The following is a 17,130-nucleotide window of genomic DNA, read 5'->3' on the forward strand; positions in this document are numbered from 1 at the left end:
TAAGTTAGAATATGTTATTTTGCTTTTCCTTTTTTTCTTATAGATTTCCACCATCCCATAGCTCCCCATCATTTTTCATTTTAGAAGGTATTCTATTAAGACCTTCATATAACATGTAGTGCTTGTATTATTTTTGTCAAATATATATGCTAAGAACATTCCAGGCATGAATTATCTTGTAAGTTTGGGATCAGGTTAGCAAGTAACTTGTATGGTAATTTTATTTCATTGAATTAATACATGCATATAAGGGGCATTATTGCTTTTCTAAGCTTTCTAGTTCTGCTTTTAGTTTTTGTTTTTGAACAAAATGAGAGAGTTGGGGTAAATGATCTTTAAGTTTTCTTCTAGCTTTAGCATTCTTTGAGTTTAGCCTCCAGAACATTTCAGGGCTCTATGTGGCAAAATGTAAGTGTTCCTTCAAATACAAATAATAATTATGATATATTACATTTGTGTTGGGTCTTCCAGTTTTCAAGGTATGTGTATTTGCTGTTTCTCAAAATAGAATATAAACTCCTTGAGGGTAAAACTTGTTTCATTTTTCTTTCTATATACACAGTACCTACCACAGTGCCTAGAATATAGCAGGTACTGTAATACATGCTTTTTCAGTGAATGAGTATCTCTATGAGTGAAACACCACCCTTTTCCCATTTTGTTGAATACTTAAACCCTTTTAAAAGACCACCTTAAATGCTAATTCTTCCTACACGAAACTGTACTTGATTCTCCCTGACTTTATCCCCTACATTGGAAATGTAGCCTCCTTAACTTATATGAGTTTTGGTGTTGTTGTTTTTTTACAGAGTTTGGGGTGATTCTATTGCCTAATTTTTTATTGTTATACATTTTGCTATTCTGCCTAAGCTACATACTATGGTCTATTTGTCTTTAAGGCCCTACTTCATCTGTAGAAGAATATGTAATGTAATGAGGACTCAAGACATGTTTGCATAATTATGAGTATTCTCATTCTGACTAACTCCAAACTCTGAATTTATAAGTAGCAATGTTTTTTTTGAAATGAGAAACACCCATGCTTTTCATACCTATGGTAATCTCTATTTTTGTCTTATTGAGTTTATATAGAATAGTGGATAGAATGATATACATTTAGAGACAGGGTGGGTTCAAAACATTCTTCCTACATTTACTAGGTATGTGAGACTAAGCAAGTCATTTATTTACCCTCCCTGAGCTTTAATTTAAACACAAGTTTTGAAGATAAGATGAGATGAGAATGTTTGCAAACCTGAAAGTTGAATGTAAATATGTGTTGTTGTTATTATTATTATTATTGTTATTGTTATTATTATTATACTATGAGTTCTACATAACATGGAATATGACTTTTCTAAACTTTGCATCTCTTCCAAGATATAACACCTAACATATGCTTAAGAAATATCAGTTGAATGAATCAATGTTCTAAATCTAATAATAACTTTAATAAATCATCTTTACTTCTTTTAATATATGCAGTGTGTTACAAAAAATCTAAATTAAATCAATGCAAAAATTATTCAGAAATATAATTTATGTGATAATCTTCTCTATTGAATTTTTCAAGAAATTCCAGCAAATCTAATTTATTTCTATGTGTAACACCATTAGAATATTTATAAAAATTATTCATCCCTGTTCTACATTAGTCATCAGTTGGGGTATCAGAGTTAGCATTTATGTAGTGCTTAAGACTTACAAAATGCTTTATATAAATTATCCCAATTGAGCCTCACAATTCACCAAAGAATGGGTGCTATTATAATCCCCATTTAAGCGATTAGGAGACTGAGGCTAAGTGAATTTAAGTGACTTCCCCAGGGTCACATTGTATCTGAGACAAGAGTCAAATTCAGGTCTCCTGGACTCCTGTTCACTCTATCCATTTGGTACCATAGCTCCCTCTGATCATCTGTATGTTAGTGCAAAGAATGTGACATGATATAAAAATTAGCCCTCTACCTTCTTCTAAGTCAGAATTCAATTTAGGACACAACATATAGTTGCATTCATTTTATCTAGAAAATAGATGAAACAAAAAAAGGTTAAAAAAATGAATGATCTAATATTCTAGCAATAGAGGAAAGACCTGACCTTTATATTTCCTATTTCTGACATTTCTAGGGAAGGCAGAAATGAGGCTAAATGTGTATGGGGATGAATAGTAGGCTGTATATTTTGACTTCCTTCTATGCTATTTTCTCCTGAAGAGTTTTACTGTGGTAGCCAGTAAGTTGGGATAAAATAACTAGAGAATCTTAATGAGATCCCCTACTCTCATGGTCTTTGAAAGTATGCTATTTGGAGTCAAACTGTCATTTATGTTTCCCTGTGAAAAAGCAAACCAATACCTTTTTCTTCTTTTAATTCCCAATGTTGTAGCAAATAGCAGCCTGTGGTCTTTTCAGAACTTTTCAAAAAAGTGCTTTAATATTTAGAACTTTTTCTGTTCAGGAATCTAAATAAAAGCAGTTTACTTTTATCATCTGACAGGGAGAGGAACTTTGATCAGATCAAGTGATGACAAATACTGAGCTTTTTGAAATCAAATCTGGTAAGGAATTTGACCAAATTGCTGGTCAAAATACTATTTCAATGAAATGTTCAGAGCATGACATTTATATGTTTAAATTCCCTATTATCTGGCATTGTATCAACTAGAAGAAAGGTAATATTTTAATCACAAGGAGTCTGAGATAATACAAGTTCCTGAAATAACTTTTTATTAGCAATTATCTTCTTAAATAATTTTCAATATAGCTAAATAGTTTCATATGCAGATGAAATTAAGGTGGCACAATGGATACACAGCTAGACCTGGATTCAGGAAAAATTGAATTCAATTTCTGTCTCAGAGAATTACTAGCTATGTGACCCATGACAAGTTACTTACCCTCTATCTAGTTTTATTTCCTCATCTGTAAAATAGAGGTAATAATGGCACCTAACTCCTAGGGTTGTTAGGAGGATAACATGATATAATAATTGGAAAGCACGAAACTATATAAATTATAGCTATTATCATTGAAGACATAATATCATATACATCACATCATATATCATATTTATTATATTATTACATTTTGATTTTTGGAAAATTGGTAATCCATACATAGACAACATTGTTGAAATATTTTATTAACTAGATCTCATTCCTTGACAATGCAAGAGAAAAGAGATAAAGGAGCAGAATTAGAGTATAGCCAAAAATGACATAAAAGTAATTTATGTATTGCTTCTTAGTTTTATTATATCATAGGATTTTAAGGTAGTAGGGTTTAAAAAAACCATTTAGTCCCATATTCTCATTTTACTTATGATGGAACACATCCAGAAAGATTGATCCAAGGTCACTTGGTTAAATAGATAGCAAAGAGTGAGGAAGAATACAAATTCCCCTCCCCCACCCCTTTCCAAATGCAGTGCTCTTTAATGTGTATAGAATAGGTGAAAGCTAGAGAGCAGGATTTTTAATCTGGTAAATTAGTGTTCAGGTTCTTTCTCTGACTCTTAATGACTGCTTCTTTGGTTAAGTTAATTAACCTTTCAGTGTCTTAGGCAAGTTCTTTAATACTATAAGTTGTAAAGAAGGTGTTGATCTACATCAATAGAGGAAGTTACTTAATGAGTGCTCTCTACTGATGCAGTCACAGGTAGATGTGTGTGTGTGTGTGTGTGTGTGTGTGTGTGTGTGTGTGTGTTAGGGTCATGAGTCTTGGTCACTGCAGCAATGTTGACAACAGTAACCTTTACCCCTCTCTCTCTATTTTTTCTAATGTTTTCTTGCAGTTTCTCTAAGTATAATTTGTATGGCCTACCTATAATGGGGAAGAATGGTGGCAAGAAAAAATGGAAAGAGTGAATTGGAATGGAGTGTGTATGCATTTGTGTGTTTTTGTGAGTGTGTTTATCCCTGGCTTGAAAAAGTCAGCAGGTTTTCAAAGCAATCTGAAGAAAGCTTCTGTCATCTGGGTATAATCTAGGCATTATGTTTTTTAGGGGTCAAAATGTATTTACTAACCCTGAAACATACTAGTTCTGGTTATTTCATTGCTATTATATTGCATATATTCCTTAAAAAGGGGCAGGGGGAATAAAAGCAATGGAAACAGTATTGGTCACAGGCAGAGGATAGTAGATATCAGATAGAATGACAGTGGAGGAGTAAAGCTGGAGCTCAGTGCTCATACTGAAGAATTCTTGGTTCAGGCTTGGAATTGTGGAGGCCAGATATGAGGAATAGAGATTTATTCTGTGGAGAAACAAGCCCAGACTTTGCCCTTCACTGGTACTGCGAGTTACGTACACTCTCTAATTCCAATAGGAGGAGATTAATAGTCCAGTCACCTCCAGTTCTTTCCTGGTTTATTGGGGCCTTAACCCTACATCAGGGCTACACTTCCCTGGGGAGGGGTGGTGAAGCTCACCAATTAGTCAGGCAAGAAGCATTTATCAAGCACTTACTGTGTGCTACTAGGAAAACTAAGAAAGGCAAAAATAATCCCTGCCCTCAAGGAGACCATGTTCTAGTGGGGAAGACAAACAAGAAAATAAGTAGATTTACACAAGAGGTATAGGTTTTTTTTTTAACAACCTGGGGTTCTTTTCCTGAATGGAGATAACCTAGGGTAGGACTATGAGTAAGGAGCAACTATACCATTCTCTCTCTATATGGGAATATGCTGACTTTCAGAGGAAGTTTTCTAGACTATCCAAGGGCTCATGTCTGAGTACTTTTTGTAACTGTGTTTATGGTATTAATAAAAATCACAGCTAACATTTCTTTAAAATTTTGAGTTTGCAAAGCACTTTACATATGTTAACTTGTTTGACCCTCAAAATAGCCTTGTGTGGTTGATGCTATTATTATTTCAATTTTTTAAACTTCCTAAGGGTCATACACTTACTAAGTGTCTGGGGCAGGGTTTGAGTTCAGCCCAATACACTTCATCACCTAGCTGTCGCAAAATAAAGAGCATTTATGTATTACTTTTAAAGTTTGAAAAGCACTTTACATGTCACCTGTTATGGGATTTTAAAATTTCCTTTTTGCTATTTGATACTCAGGGCCATTCCTCATGCAATTTGGTTAATATTAACTTCATCTGATCAAAGCTTGTCCCACTGAAGGTGAAAATTTAATTAAGAGCCCTAAACATTCCTTAGATAAGAATCCAAAGGAAGAATCCCAACTGTTCCTGACTCCTTGGTGACATGTAAATCTCCCTCCTAATCAGTCTATTTGTGAATCCTATAAATGTAGTTTAATCTATGGCCTGACTTAGTTTAACTATAGAATTTGTTTGATGAAGTTTGTTTCCTTAGGGGATGTATGCGATTATGACTCTGTTTAGCTTAGACTGTTCAACTTTTATGAAATTCAAAGAAGTATGGGATTATGGATATACCTAAGAGGAATGTACAAGATTAAAATATATAAATGAATTGATTCTGTCACTCTGATGGAATTTTTCTTATAAGAAACCTTGTTAAAATTTGAATGATTAGCTAGGTGTCTCAGTGGATAAAGCACTGGCCTTGGATTCAGGAGGACCTGAGTTCAAATCTAGCCTCAGACACTTGACGCTGGCTGTGTGACCCTGGGCAAGTCACTTAATCCTCATTGCCACACAAAACAAAAAAAAAAAACAAAAAAAATTTGAATGATTGTTTAGGTTTTCCATGAGGCCTGAACCTACCTTTGAGCATAATAATAAAACCTAGGAATTTGCCTCCATAATTTCTGTATTGTGATATATATATATATATGTATATATAAAATATATACATATATATTATATATATAGCCAGCAGTTACCCACCATGTGAACTCAGAGATGAGATATTTCTCCTATAACATACTTATAAATGTTCAATGTCTATGCCTAGCTACTATTGTTATTTGTAAAGTGTATACCCTGAGGGAATAGCCAAATTTAAATCCAATTCAGATATTCCCTGGGAAAGAATGGTGAGGAGCTGGGGGAAAGCAAACACAGCATGAGCTAAATAGTATGATTATAAAGAAGTCCACAAGATAAGGACTCTGCTTTGTCAAGAGATGTTCTAGGTCATAGGTAACATATATATGTACACATAGGATTGTGTGCATATGTAAATATATGTTTATATGTATGTGTGTGGATGTGCATCCACATTCCACTAAAGGTATAAAATACAATGCAAAGTTAATACCTGCTTTTGCAGCTGATGTTTCTTTTATTTGATGTTCAGTTTGTTCTAGAAAGAAAAATAAGGGAATATTTTCCAGTAATTCTCACTTTTAAAACAAGCATTTCTTTTACATCTATTTATGGTTTATACATTACTAGCAGTTCCTAATTTCCAGAGATGTTATACTTTAAAATTTCATTTGTAAATCAGGTCATTTTACTTAGAACATTTTTTTTTTCCCTACAGGAATAATGTTTTGCATAGTAGTTAGTGCCTCAAGGAAGGAAAACTCACAAAAACTAACCTATTAAGTAATGCAACTATATATTACTGGTAATTCTAGCTGGAGTTCTGTGTAGCCAGAGAGCTAAAGGTAATGGAAGGGAAATTGAAAACACTCTATGCCCCCTTTTGGTCATTAAGGCTCTAGTCTAGAGTATCATGAGTCCCTTTGTTGGTCTGGTGAAATCTATGGACACCTCAGAAAAATGGTTGTCTGTTTATATTCATAATGGAAAGAAATTCTCAGTTTTAGTTAGAGGTTCCTGAAAAAAATGCAGTTTTCCCATTCATGTTCACAGACACCCCCTGACTTCTTGGGTTCATGAACCCCTAATTTATATCCCTTAGTCTAGAAACCAGTGTTAGCTAAATCATGATAATATATGACAGCCCTTTGTTCCTTTCAGAAATACTTCCAAGAGATGTTTAATAGCAAAAATTTATCTCTGGTAAAATTTGGAGCAGGGATTACCACGAAGGGAAGTGATAAAGTTCAGACAGTATGGGAAAGGATATTTTTGGGAAGGAGTTCTTATTTACCAAGGCTGTCTTCCCTTAACCTGGACCCCTGCCCTTGAAGATCAATTCCTCTAAGGTTTCCTACTTTTATCTCTTCGTTCTCCCTTGTTTCTTAGTCAACATGTTCCCTAATAGCTCTTCACAGTGATTCCCATGAGCAGAACTGGTAGCAGCTATTTTTAGATATGAATCTTTTGCAAGTCAAAAGACTTGCCAGTATTGAAGAATTAACTTTAATTTCCTGTTATGTAAGCACACATGTATCCTAGAAGATCCAGTCACCAAACCTCTACTCATTAAACAGTAACATTAATAATGCTATTAGAAAATTAGTACATTTCTGTAACCATGTAGAAAATATGCTTAATATCTTGAAAAGGCCTCTATTTGCAAAGCTGATAATATCAGAGAATATTAGTTTTGGAAGGAATTTTAGGATTAACTGGCAATGTCCTACCTTAAACTTCCATCTATGTAATAAGAAAAATATTATAATAAAATACATTCCAAACTTATCCAAAAGTTCATGCAATAGAAACATGTGTGGTATGTGAATAAGGGTTGATAAAGAAAGTGTTGATTTGTGGACTAATTTGATTCATTAGAGTAATATTTTGAAGAAATAGCCTAAATTGTTTTCCTTCCTTCCTTCCTTCCTTCCTTCCTTCCTTCCTTCCTTCCTTCCTTCCTTCCTTCCTTCCTTCCTTCCTTCCTTCCTCTCTCTCTCTCTCTCTTTTTTTTTTTTTTATAGAGGACAGAGTCTGAGGTTTGGAGGACAGAGAGTGAATGTAGGCCCTAAGATAAGATTCAAATAAAGGGCTCTTATTCTTCTCACTCTACCTCCTTCCCTTCCTGTGCCCCTTCCCAAAATAAATATCATGAACAATCAATGGATGACAATTCACATAGGACTTCAAGTCATTCACTTGCTATTCAACAAATTAACTTGTCTTTCTGAAATACGTTATGAATATTCTTATAAATATTCATTTCTTATTCACTTTAATAATAAAAATCACTATGAAAAACACCTGATTTTTTAGGTAACCAAAAGAACAAAATCTGTGCCAATAGGAATATTTTTATAAAGTTTATACTAAATTCCTCTGGCAAAACAGAAATATAAATATAATTTATAACATCACAGTGAGCCAAATAGAGTAGAATATTAACCTCCTAGAACTGGAAGAAACCTTAAAAAGCATGCTCTCTTTTTACATATGAAGAAACTGAAGCCCAAAGAGGAAAAATGTTTTGTGTATAGTCACATGGCTAGCAACTGACTTCCCTGATCAGAAGCCAAGTCTCCTGAAATCAAGTTTGATATTCAGATCACTCTACAATAGTTCCACTTGGGTTGGGATTATTAATAATTTGGCCATTACTATCTCTCCATCATGCCTGAAAACTCTGAGAAGTAGGGACAGCATTTAGTAATTTGTATCTCCCTGAGAACTTTGTGACAATGCTGTTACTAGCAGGTGACTGATAAATAAATATAAATATTTAATTTGTTTTATATATTTATGTATATTTTATATATTGTTACATATATCCTATATATTTAATATGTTTAAACAAATAATATTACTATCTATATAAATAGATGAATATAAATAAATATTTGTTGTTCTATAATTTGATACTCCTAGCATCATATGGAAAGAAATTACAATGGTGAGAAAGAATGTAACAAAAACAAATCATGAGCAAAAAAGGAAAGGGCCAATAAGTTAAACATTAAGCAAGAATAATTCAGCTGTCTACTTCTGCATTGCTGCAAAAATGTAAACATAATATCAATACCATATGGAAGCATTATGGAATGTTGGACTAGACTTCAAGAGACCTGTCCTCTAGTCTGTGCTCTGACAGTAGCTTTGTACATGTATTCAAGTCTCTTCCCTACCCTAGACATCAGTATCCTCATCTGTATCCTCATCCTCATCTTTAGGGTGATCCCTAAAGTCTCTTACAGATAGAAATCAGGGGGCAGCTAGGTGATGCAATAGATAGAGCACCAGCCCTGAATTCAGGAAGACCTGAATTCAAATTCGGCTTCAGACACTTGACACTTACTAGCTGTGTGACCCTGGGCAAGTCACTTAACCCCAGTTGCCTCAAGAAAAACCCCAAACCAAAAAACAGATTGAAATCAATTAATAGGTGGTAAGTTGCCATATATATCCATAATCAAAACATGTTAGTTATTTGACAACATGATTATTATAAGATTTTAAAATCAAGAAATTAAAAAATAAGTTGACAATATAGATATTTTCCAAATCAGAATTCTGGTAAAATTTTATGTGGGAACAAGCTCTTGTCTTTAACTTTGGATACTCCTCTTAATCATGGTGTTTAATAAATGCTAATAGGATTGCATTTGATTGGATTCATAGCTACCTTTTAACATATTCTTAGTTAAGCCTGACTTCTTGTCAATGAGAAGTTTATAAGCTAATCCTTTTTTGTCTATTTTGTGTATTACTCATTGTGATACAGGAATGTTCTGAAATTGTTTATGTAAAAGGAAATAGGAATGTTTATTAGAAGTGAGAGATCAAAAATGATATTAAACTAATGACAATCTTATTAGGCCAAACTAAAAACAAAACAAACCAGTTTAGAGTTATTGAAGCTAAGATAGACATGCAGAATACTTCATAGCTTTTATATTATCAAAGTACATACTTGTTGATTTGGGCTTGGCTATGGAGACTGAAGGAAATTCAAATAGTTCATGGAAGAATTTTTAAAAAATGAAACATGTCAGTATTTGAGTTGACATTTTTAATTTTAGATTTTTCCCCTTAGCCTAACCAACCCCCTTCTCTGAAGACTAGATCTTTTCATTATCATTATATTCATCAATCACAGTGCTTTCTGGGAAACTGACAGATAAGGTAAGAATACATGCATAATTAAAAGACAATCTATAGATTGAAGATGGAAACACAATGAACCAGTTTCTCCCCAATGTCGACATTACCACATTAGGTGCTCAGGGAGGCACATTAACACCTACAAGCATTAGGGTACAAATTAGCAAGCCATTTAGTGAAACCATTGGCTGAGGCACTGGATAGAAGAGAGAACAATGATCCTGAGAGATTATACTCAAATTACCTAATAACATTTTTCTTTCTCTTTCTCCTGAAATAACAATTGCCATGAATAATCATTTTATTCCTCCTGGCAGGTGTCTTATTTGCTTCAAAGAAGCTACATTTAACTCTTGTTCATCTGAATCAATGAGAGGAACAATGGATGGATAAGATCAGATGGTTATTCTGTTTCCTTCCAGGGGGTATCCATAATAGAGCCTGTGTGTGACTCTAAAAATATTAGGCAGAAAGTGGCTAAGCCGCTGCTTCAGTTTTTTCCTGGAGGAACTGGGTGGCTAGTTTGCTTATAGTCATTCTGGGTGTGTATGAGTTACCTAATCATCCCAGATGTACCAGTCCTAGCTAATTAGTTGTACTACTATTTCGTTCATTCCTGCTCAATGCAAAGGGCACTAACTCAGGAGTCAGAAGTCTCAGGATGAAATCTCACCTCTGAGGATTTTTATGTGTGTGACCTTGAAAGAGTCACTTGATCTCATTGGACCTCTGTAAAATTTGGCATTTGGACCACATGACTTCTTTTGTGGCTTCAGATCTATGATGCTATGATTCTCAGGTGGTATACAGATAATCAGTAATGGAACACATCTTAGGCTTCCCTGCCCTTTGAAATAATATAGTACAGAATTGCTTTGCTTGAAGTTTATATGCTCTTCTAAACATTCTTTAAGATAGATCATTATGCCATCACATGTCTATGGTAAGTGATCTCATGAAAGGAATTTATTTCTGATCATCCTCTTAAAAAGGTAGATAATTTCAGAATCTTATACCTTTGGTAATTTTATACTTTTAACTTGAAAGAAAGATCGATCAATGAGATAAGGCAGTAAATCAACTGCTTCCCATTATTCACCTTTATATATACTTCCTAAACTACTTCCTAAAATGAGTTTAAGAAAACTTTATTTTTTGAGAGGCAATATGGCGTAGTAGAGACAGACCTGGACTCTGACATGTAATGGCTGTTTGACTCTAGCAAAATATTTAATCTCTCAGTGGCCCAGGCAAGTCTCTGATTTCCTAAATTGGAGAGTACATGTTGCTGATTTGTATTGGTAGAGGGTGTTGCCTCACCAAGAGTTCCCTCTTTCAATGAAATCATAGGTGCAGGGAAAAAAAAAGTCAGATTATATTCTCCAATTTTAATCATGCATCTGATTAATCATGTTAACTAGTCACTTTCTAATGATTTAGCAACTTTCTAAAAATATGCCAACATATTTTTTTTGTTACCAATGGAGTTACCCATAGCCCATTTTGAATATCTGCAACCCAATATTGTGAAAGTAATTAAAAAAATTTTTTTGGGGGGGCAGGACAATGAGGGTTAAGTGACTTGCCCAGGGTCATACAGCTAGTAAGTATCAAGTGTCTGAGGCCGGATTTGAACTCAGGTCCTCCTGAATCTAGGGCCAGTGCTTTATCCACTGTGCCACCTAGCTTTCCCCAGTAATATTTTTTTGAAAGCAAATTTACCTGTTTTGTCAATTGTAGTGGCTTTTACCTGCTTGATATTTTTTTCCTCTGTATGAAGAAAACACATTGACAAAGGCAGCAATCCCAAATGCATCAGGATAAGGAGCAAATATAGTAATATATTTTCATAGATAACATTTTATTTTCTTTACAAAATGAGAGAATCACCCCCGTTTCATATGATCACAGGAGAAAACTCAGGGATTTTCTCATAATAGAAGTAATGGAAAGTCTTCAAATTCAGTGTAAGCACATAAAAAATACCTTTCCTCCAGCCACCCAGAGATAACAAACTTTTCTATTTCAGGAAAATATCCCTAATTATTTTGAACTATTCACCACCCTACCAAAACAACCTGTAACCTTCTCATATATATTCTCCCCCACTTAGATTTATGTATATGCATCTATATAACTCTGCACTGATTGCATTATGTGATCCCTTGTGATTTTGGAGGCTAGTTAACCATCATTTTCTCCTTTTTTTAAAACTCAAAACCACTAAGTCCCTAATATGGTACTAAGAGGCCTGTCAGAATTTTTTGAACATTGCCAACATGCTTACTCTTGTTTGTTGTGGATTTAAAAATACATGTTTGTGGATCTTCCCAAAGCTGGGGGCATTGGAAGGAGGTGGGTATGTGGGTTGCTTCCTGTTTGTATACTTGCTTTCCTTTCCATGATAAGATGGCCTGACATTTTTACTGAGATTTTTCGGAAACAACAACAAAAAAATTTGCAATGTCACTGGGAAGAATTTAATGTTTCTAGTGTTTCTGCTGTGTACACAGTTAGATTTGCTGAATTCAGCTCTAGAAAAAGTCAACCCAAAAAGAATAACTGGGAAACAGCTAAAGAATAGGAAGGAATTACATATTAGAATGGTGTCAAATGAGAATTTTTTGTTTATAAGTTGAATTAGTTTGTCACTCTGGTCCCTTCTGACTTTCAAATTTTGAATTGACAATATATGGAAACCTGTTCAAAGGCTCAACATTCACAGCAACTGAATGTTTCATATTTTAGTTCAACATAAGGAGAAGACTTTTCATGGAGTCACTTCACAAGTAAGCACTTAAAGCAGGAGATTCTACTTTAATTGTCTCAGTGCTATTGGTTTGTACTGATACTCCTAGGCCTAAGGAGATTTGTTATCTCATTAACTGAGCTTTCTGTCCCATAATGGCAATCACAACCCATCTGTATTAAAAAGGATGTAGGAAAGTTGGGGAACCCAAACTACAAGGAAACATGGAACATACAATAAGATTACTGGGATTATTATTCTATCTCTGCCCATCCATATCATTTTCCACATCCCCTCCTTTCAGCAGTATGCTCTCCCCTAATTTTTGAATATATAATTTTTTAAAGTAGGAATCTCCATGATAGTTGTGAACTCTTCAAATTCAGGCAAGAAAATATTTTTTATAGGTAAAAACTACAGACACACACACACACACAGACACTCACAAACAAAAGTATAGAAGACAGGTTTTTTTTTTTTCCTATCTGGTGCTAGGGAGAAGTTTGTTTTAATATGTTGCTCAAAAACTGTTAAAGGCCATGTTGTATAGACCATCCTTATCTGAAGAGAAATGCCCTCTAAGAACAGTGAAATAATGATTAGCAAAAGTTTTAAGTCCTATTTGGCTTATGTTGTGGAAGAGGAATTAATTATAAAGCACTTATCATTTGGGATTCTTATCCAGTTTTTCTCATCTGACACCACTGGTACACATCTACCCTTCTCCAAGAGACATAAAAAGGAATGGAAGAAATGGTTACCTAAATTCTCTAGTCATCTATGGCTTCCCACCTGAGGATTCTGGGCTATTTCAACCCCTTTCAAAGGATAGATGATAAAGTCTGAAATCCATTATTTTCCAAAGCCTTCCCAGTTTCAAACTATTTCCCCAGAATGTTCCAGTCACCTAGGACTCAGAGCTTCCTAAAGAATAGAAGTCAGTGTATGATAATCTGAGCATATTCCTTCACAAAGGATGTAAGGCTCACTATTAACATTGGCTATCAAGGCCTCAATACAAAGTCATTTTGAGGATACAAGGCCATTATGATCAGTCAAATATAGCTAATATATTATAGCATATAGTAGTGAAGTCTGTGTTGGTTGAACTGCACACATTTCTATTCTATAAGAATCACCTAAAGTCAATTCTGAATTGTTTACACACTTCTGAAATAATTAGGCTCTAAAATACCTGATTTAAATTGAGAAACAGATTTTTCCAGTTTTGTGGTATCTTGTTCTAAAAAAAAAGTGACAAAATACTTTCAGGTTTTGTTTATAATGAACTTCTTATTATAGTTCATTACATATTTGCACAACTAATTGAGAGTTATGATGGAAATATTTTAGCAAAAGTTCCCAAGAACTAACTATAAAAATGTCCTACTCTATCAAATACTGTAATATATAAAAGTAATTAACTTAAACTGGTAGAACCAAAAAGATAAGGAAATATACTCCCAAATTTGAGCTTTCCAGTCATCTGAGCTTGTATGGTATGATCTTACTCAATATTTTTCTTTTGATAGTTTTTTTTTAAATATTATTGAACCTAGGGTGACATTCGGGAAGTTCTTGGAAATATTAAAGAATAGTAAAATGAAACCTGACCTCACTTCATGTCAAAGAACTCTAGGAGATTTATGGAACCTATATGATAAACATATTATTTATGATAAAGGTAAATCTCTACATTCATAAAATTTGATTTGCCACATATAGAAGCACTGGATGTGGAGGTAGACAGGGGAAGAATGAAACAAAGGAAGAATACAAAGATGTCCTATTAGAGGGAGTGAGCCTCTTTTTTAGCTCCAGAATGGAAAGAAGTTTAGTCTTTTATTTATCTATTCATCTAAGAACCAAAAATCATGTTCCTGATCTTGTGGGTTTTTCTTTTTTCTTAGGCTTAGGTTCTAAGGGGAAAATATAAATTGGAAAATGGAAAGCTACATTTGCCAAAAGAAAGCCTAGCAGATTCTGATGGCTGTTCTGCTTTTTAAAAATATATTATTATTATTTTAAAATTATTTGGGGGGGCAGTGAGGGTTAAGTGACTTGCCCAGAGTCACAGAGGTAGTAAGTGCTCCCCTTTTTATATTATTTTAACTAAACAGCATTAACATAGTGCAAACATAGTAAGCCAAGGTCCATGTCATTAGCAGACAGACTTACTTAATAATCAAGAAAAGAGCCATGCCCTGCATGATTTTCTGTAATTTCCTAGTGCAGGTAGGATTTAGGCTGAAATTTAAGTTAGTAGAAGGCTGGGAAATAGACTGGGAAGAAAAGAAGTGGGGATTTTGGTGGTAATGGTATTTAACACTGTTTGTGTGCATGTATGTAGGCATGAAGCCACAGCCAACATAAAATTTACTATTCTTTCTAGATTCAGCAGAGGTTTAATGGTTTGATAAGTGACTTGCATCATTAACTGAAACACTGAAACTACTTATTCTGTAGAAGACTAAGGTACAGATTTAGGACCAGTGGCTGGAAGTCATAGGGAGGCCAAATCTGGCTCGAGAATTGTTTTTGAACAACCAGAGTTATCTGAAAATAGAATAGGTTGCTTCATGGGGAAATAAAGTTTTTGTTATTGGAAGTGTCTAAGCATAGCCTGGATGATCTCTTGGGGATGTTTTAAAGAGGATTCATGTGTTATCTATCCTTCTGGGATAAATTCTGCTTTTCATTTGGGTCTGGAACCTCACCAAAAGTACTTAATTTTTAAATGTGAAAGTGATTGACTTATGTACTCAGTGAGCATTTATGAAGCACCTTTTGCATGCTAGTCACTATGATAGGTGCTGGGAATACAAAGACATAAATGAAACAATCTCTGATCCACCTCGTGGATGGACTGATTGAAGTGAAACATATAAAGAGAATTTTTTCATGCTAAAAGTATAAAACCCAGAATATAGATATATTCCTGATAAAAACTCATTTATTACTTGAAAGAAGGTTTTGACCAGATTAAAACATTTATAAATTTCCTTAAGATAATTATACATTAAGTTTTTAATTAAAATACATACTGTATATTTGAGTCTTGTCTGAAGCAGCTAAAAGTCAAATTGAAAAATGCATATTGGTACATTTCCATTCCAGTATGACATAGCATGATAACAAAAGGAAAGTTTAAATGCTACAAAATAAGCTAATGCTTATATCAAATTTAGGTAGATACATTCATTTATCTGTGATTAAAACTTTAGTCAAGGTAAATGAATATTCAGTTGGCAAGTCGATAATTCATTGGCACTGCCATTTTGTTAAAATTATATGTGACAAAAGGAACTGCATAAATCCCACAGGCTATGGCCAGGGAAGCTGATGTGAGAATTCAAAAGATGAGGAACATTTTTTTTTATTTACCCCCAGATTAGGGGTTTGCAAACAAATAAAATTGTATAGTCCTCAGTTATTTTTCATTTGTATTCATTTGTGTGTGTGTGTGTGTGTGTGTGTGTTCATTTGTTTTCTTTTGCTATTGCTAAGCCTTGGATAGCTTTGAGGAAGTTCTTGGAAATGGAAAATAGCAAAATTAAGTCTGGCCTATCACTCTAGGAGATACCTCATTGAATTATGGAATCCAAACAATAGATATATTGTTCTCGATATAGATAAATCCTCTATCATCTTTTTTGTTTAGAGGCTTTTTTCACTTTTAAATTTAATTTTCATTATTAACATTTTCTCCATTACTTTCTTAAGTGTGAGCAATCAAAAAACAAGAAATCATGCACTAGTTTGTAGCATTTGCTCATTTCTAAGGTGTAAATGCTTAAAATAAAAATTGGACAATTGGCTCTCTTGAGCCTGGTTTACCATGATTCTGGTACACTCTTACACATACATCATTCACTATGTATTTTGTATTTATCATCCAATTAAAACATTAATCAATATATCTTTTTTTCAAAATAATTTGTTTTATTTTCTGTTTCTTTCATAATTATAGTTATTCCAAGAAGCCCCTTCCCATATAGTCAAACCTTTTGACAAATAGTATTTTTTAGAAAGGAAAAAAAATCAGCCTAACTGATTGATGCATTGAAAAAGTCTGAAAATACATGCAATGTATAATACCTGTGGACCCTCCCACTTTCTTGAAGAGATAGATTTAACATGTCTTTTCAGATTTCTTCATTCAAGTTGTGCTTGTCCTATATAATTTTGTTTCATTTACTTTAATTTTATGACATGTAGTTCTTTTTTTTCTCTTTTTTGTTGTTTGTTTGTTTGTTTGTATCAGGGTTAAGTAACTTGCTACTGAGTGTCTGAGGTCACATTTGAACTCAAGTCTTCCTGACTCCAGGGCTAGTGCTCTATCAACTCTGCCACCTAGCTACCCATGTACAGTTCTTTAAAAAAAATATGGAATGCTTTAGAAATTTGGGAGTCATCCTTACTCCAGGGCTAGGCTAATCTTCTCTGTATCATTTTATTTTTAGTATGTGTGATGCTGAAGTAATTGCCATCAATAAAATTCTCTTTGCTACCTGT

The 17,130-nt window shown here is 33.9% G+C and overlaps 1 protein-coding gene and 1 non-coding gene across 2 annotated transcripts in view; both read right to left on the reverse strand.

Annotated features, from left to right (window-relative positions):
• The window catches only part of LOC122755124 (triadin-like), a 326,758-nt gene that overhangs the window by 48,592 nt on the left and 261,036 nt on the right, over positions 1-17,130 (reverse strand). The window contains exons 20-24 of the mRNA XM_044003480.1: positions 15,660-15,686; positions 13,811-13,858; positions 11,589-11,636; positions 9,676-9,702; positions 6,202-6,246 (exon numbers count right to left, since the gene is read on the reverse strand). Of these exons, the coding sequence (XP_043859415.1) occupies positions 6,202-6,246; positions 9,676-9,702; positions 11,589-11,636; positions 13,811-13,858; positions 15,660-15,686 (195 nt within the window). The remainder of the gene's footprint in view (positions 1-6,201; positions 6,247-9,675; positions 9,703-11,588; positions 11,637-13,810; positions 13,859-15,659; positions 15,687-17,130) is intronic.
• Positions 16,996-17,102, reverse strand: LOC122727023. Its single transcript, XR_006353003.1, has one exon. It is a non-coding gene; the product is annotated as a U6 spliceosomal RNA (small nuclear RNA).

This window comes from Dromiciops gliroides, chromosome 4 (genome assembly GCF_019393635.1).
Source record: "Dromiciops gliroides isolate mDroGli1 chromosome 4, mDroGli1.pri, whole genome shotgun sequence".
In the NCBI taxonomy this organism is placed as follows: Eukaryota; Metazoa; Chordata; class Mammalia; order Microbiotheria; family Microbiotheriidae; genus Dromiciops; species Dromiciops gliroides.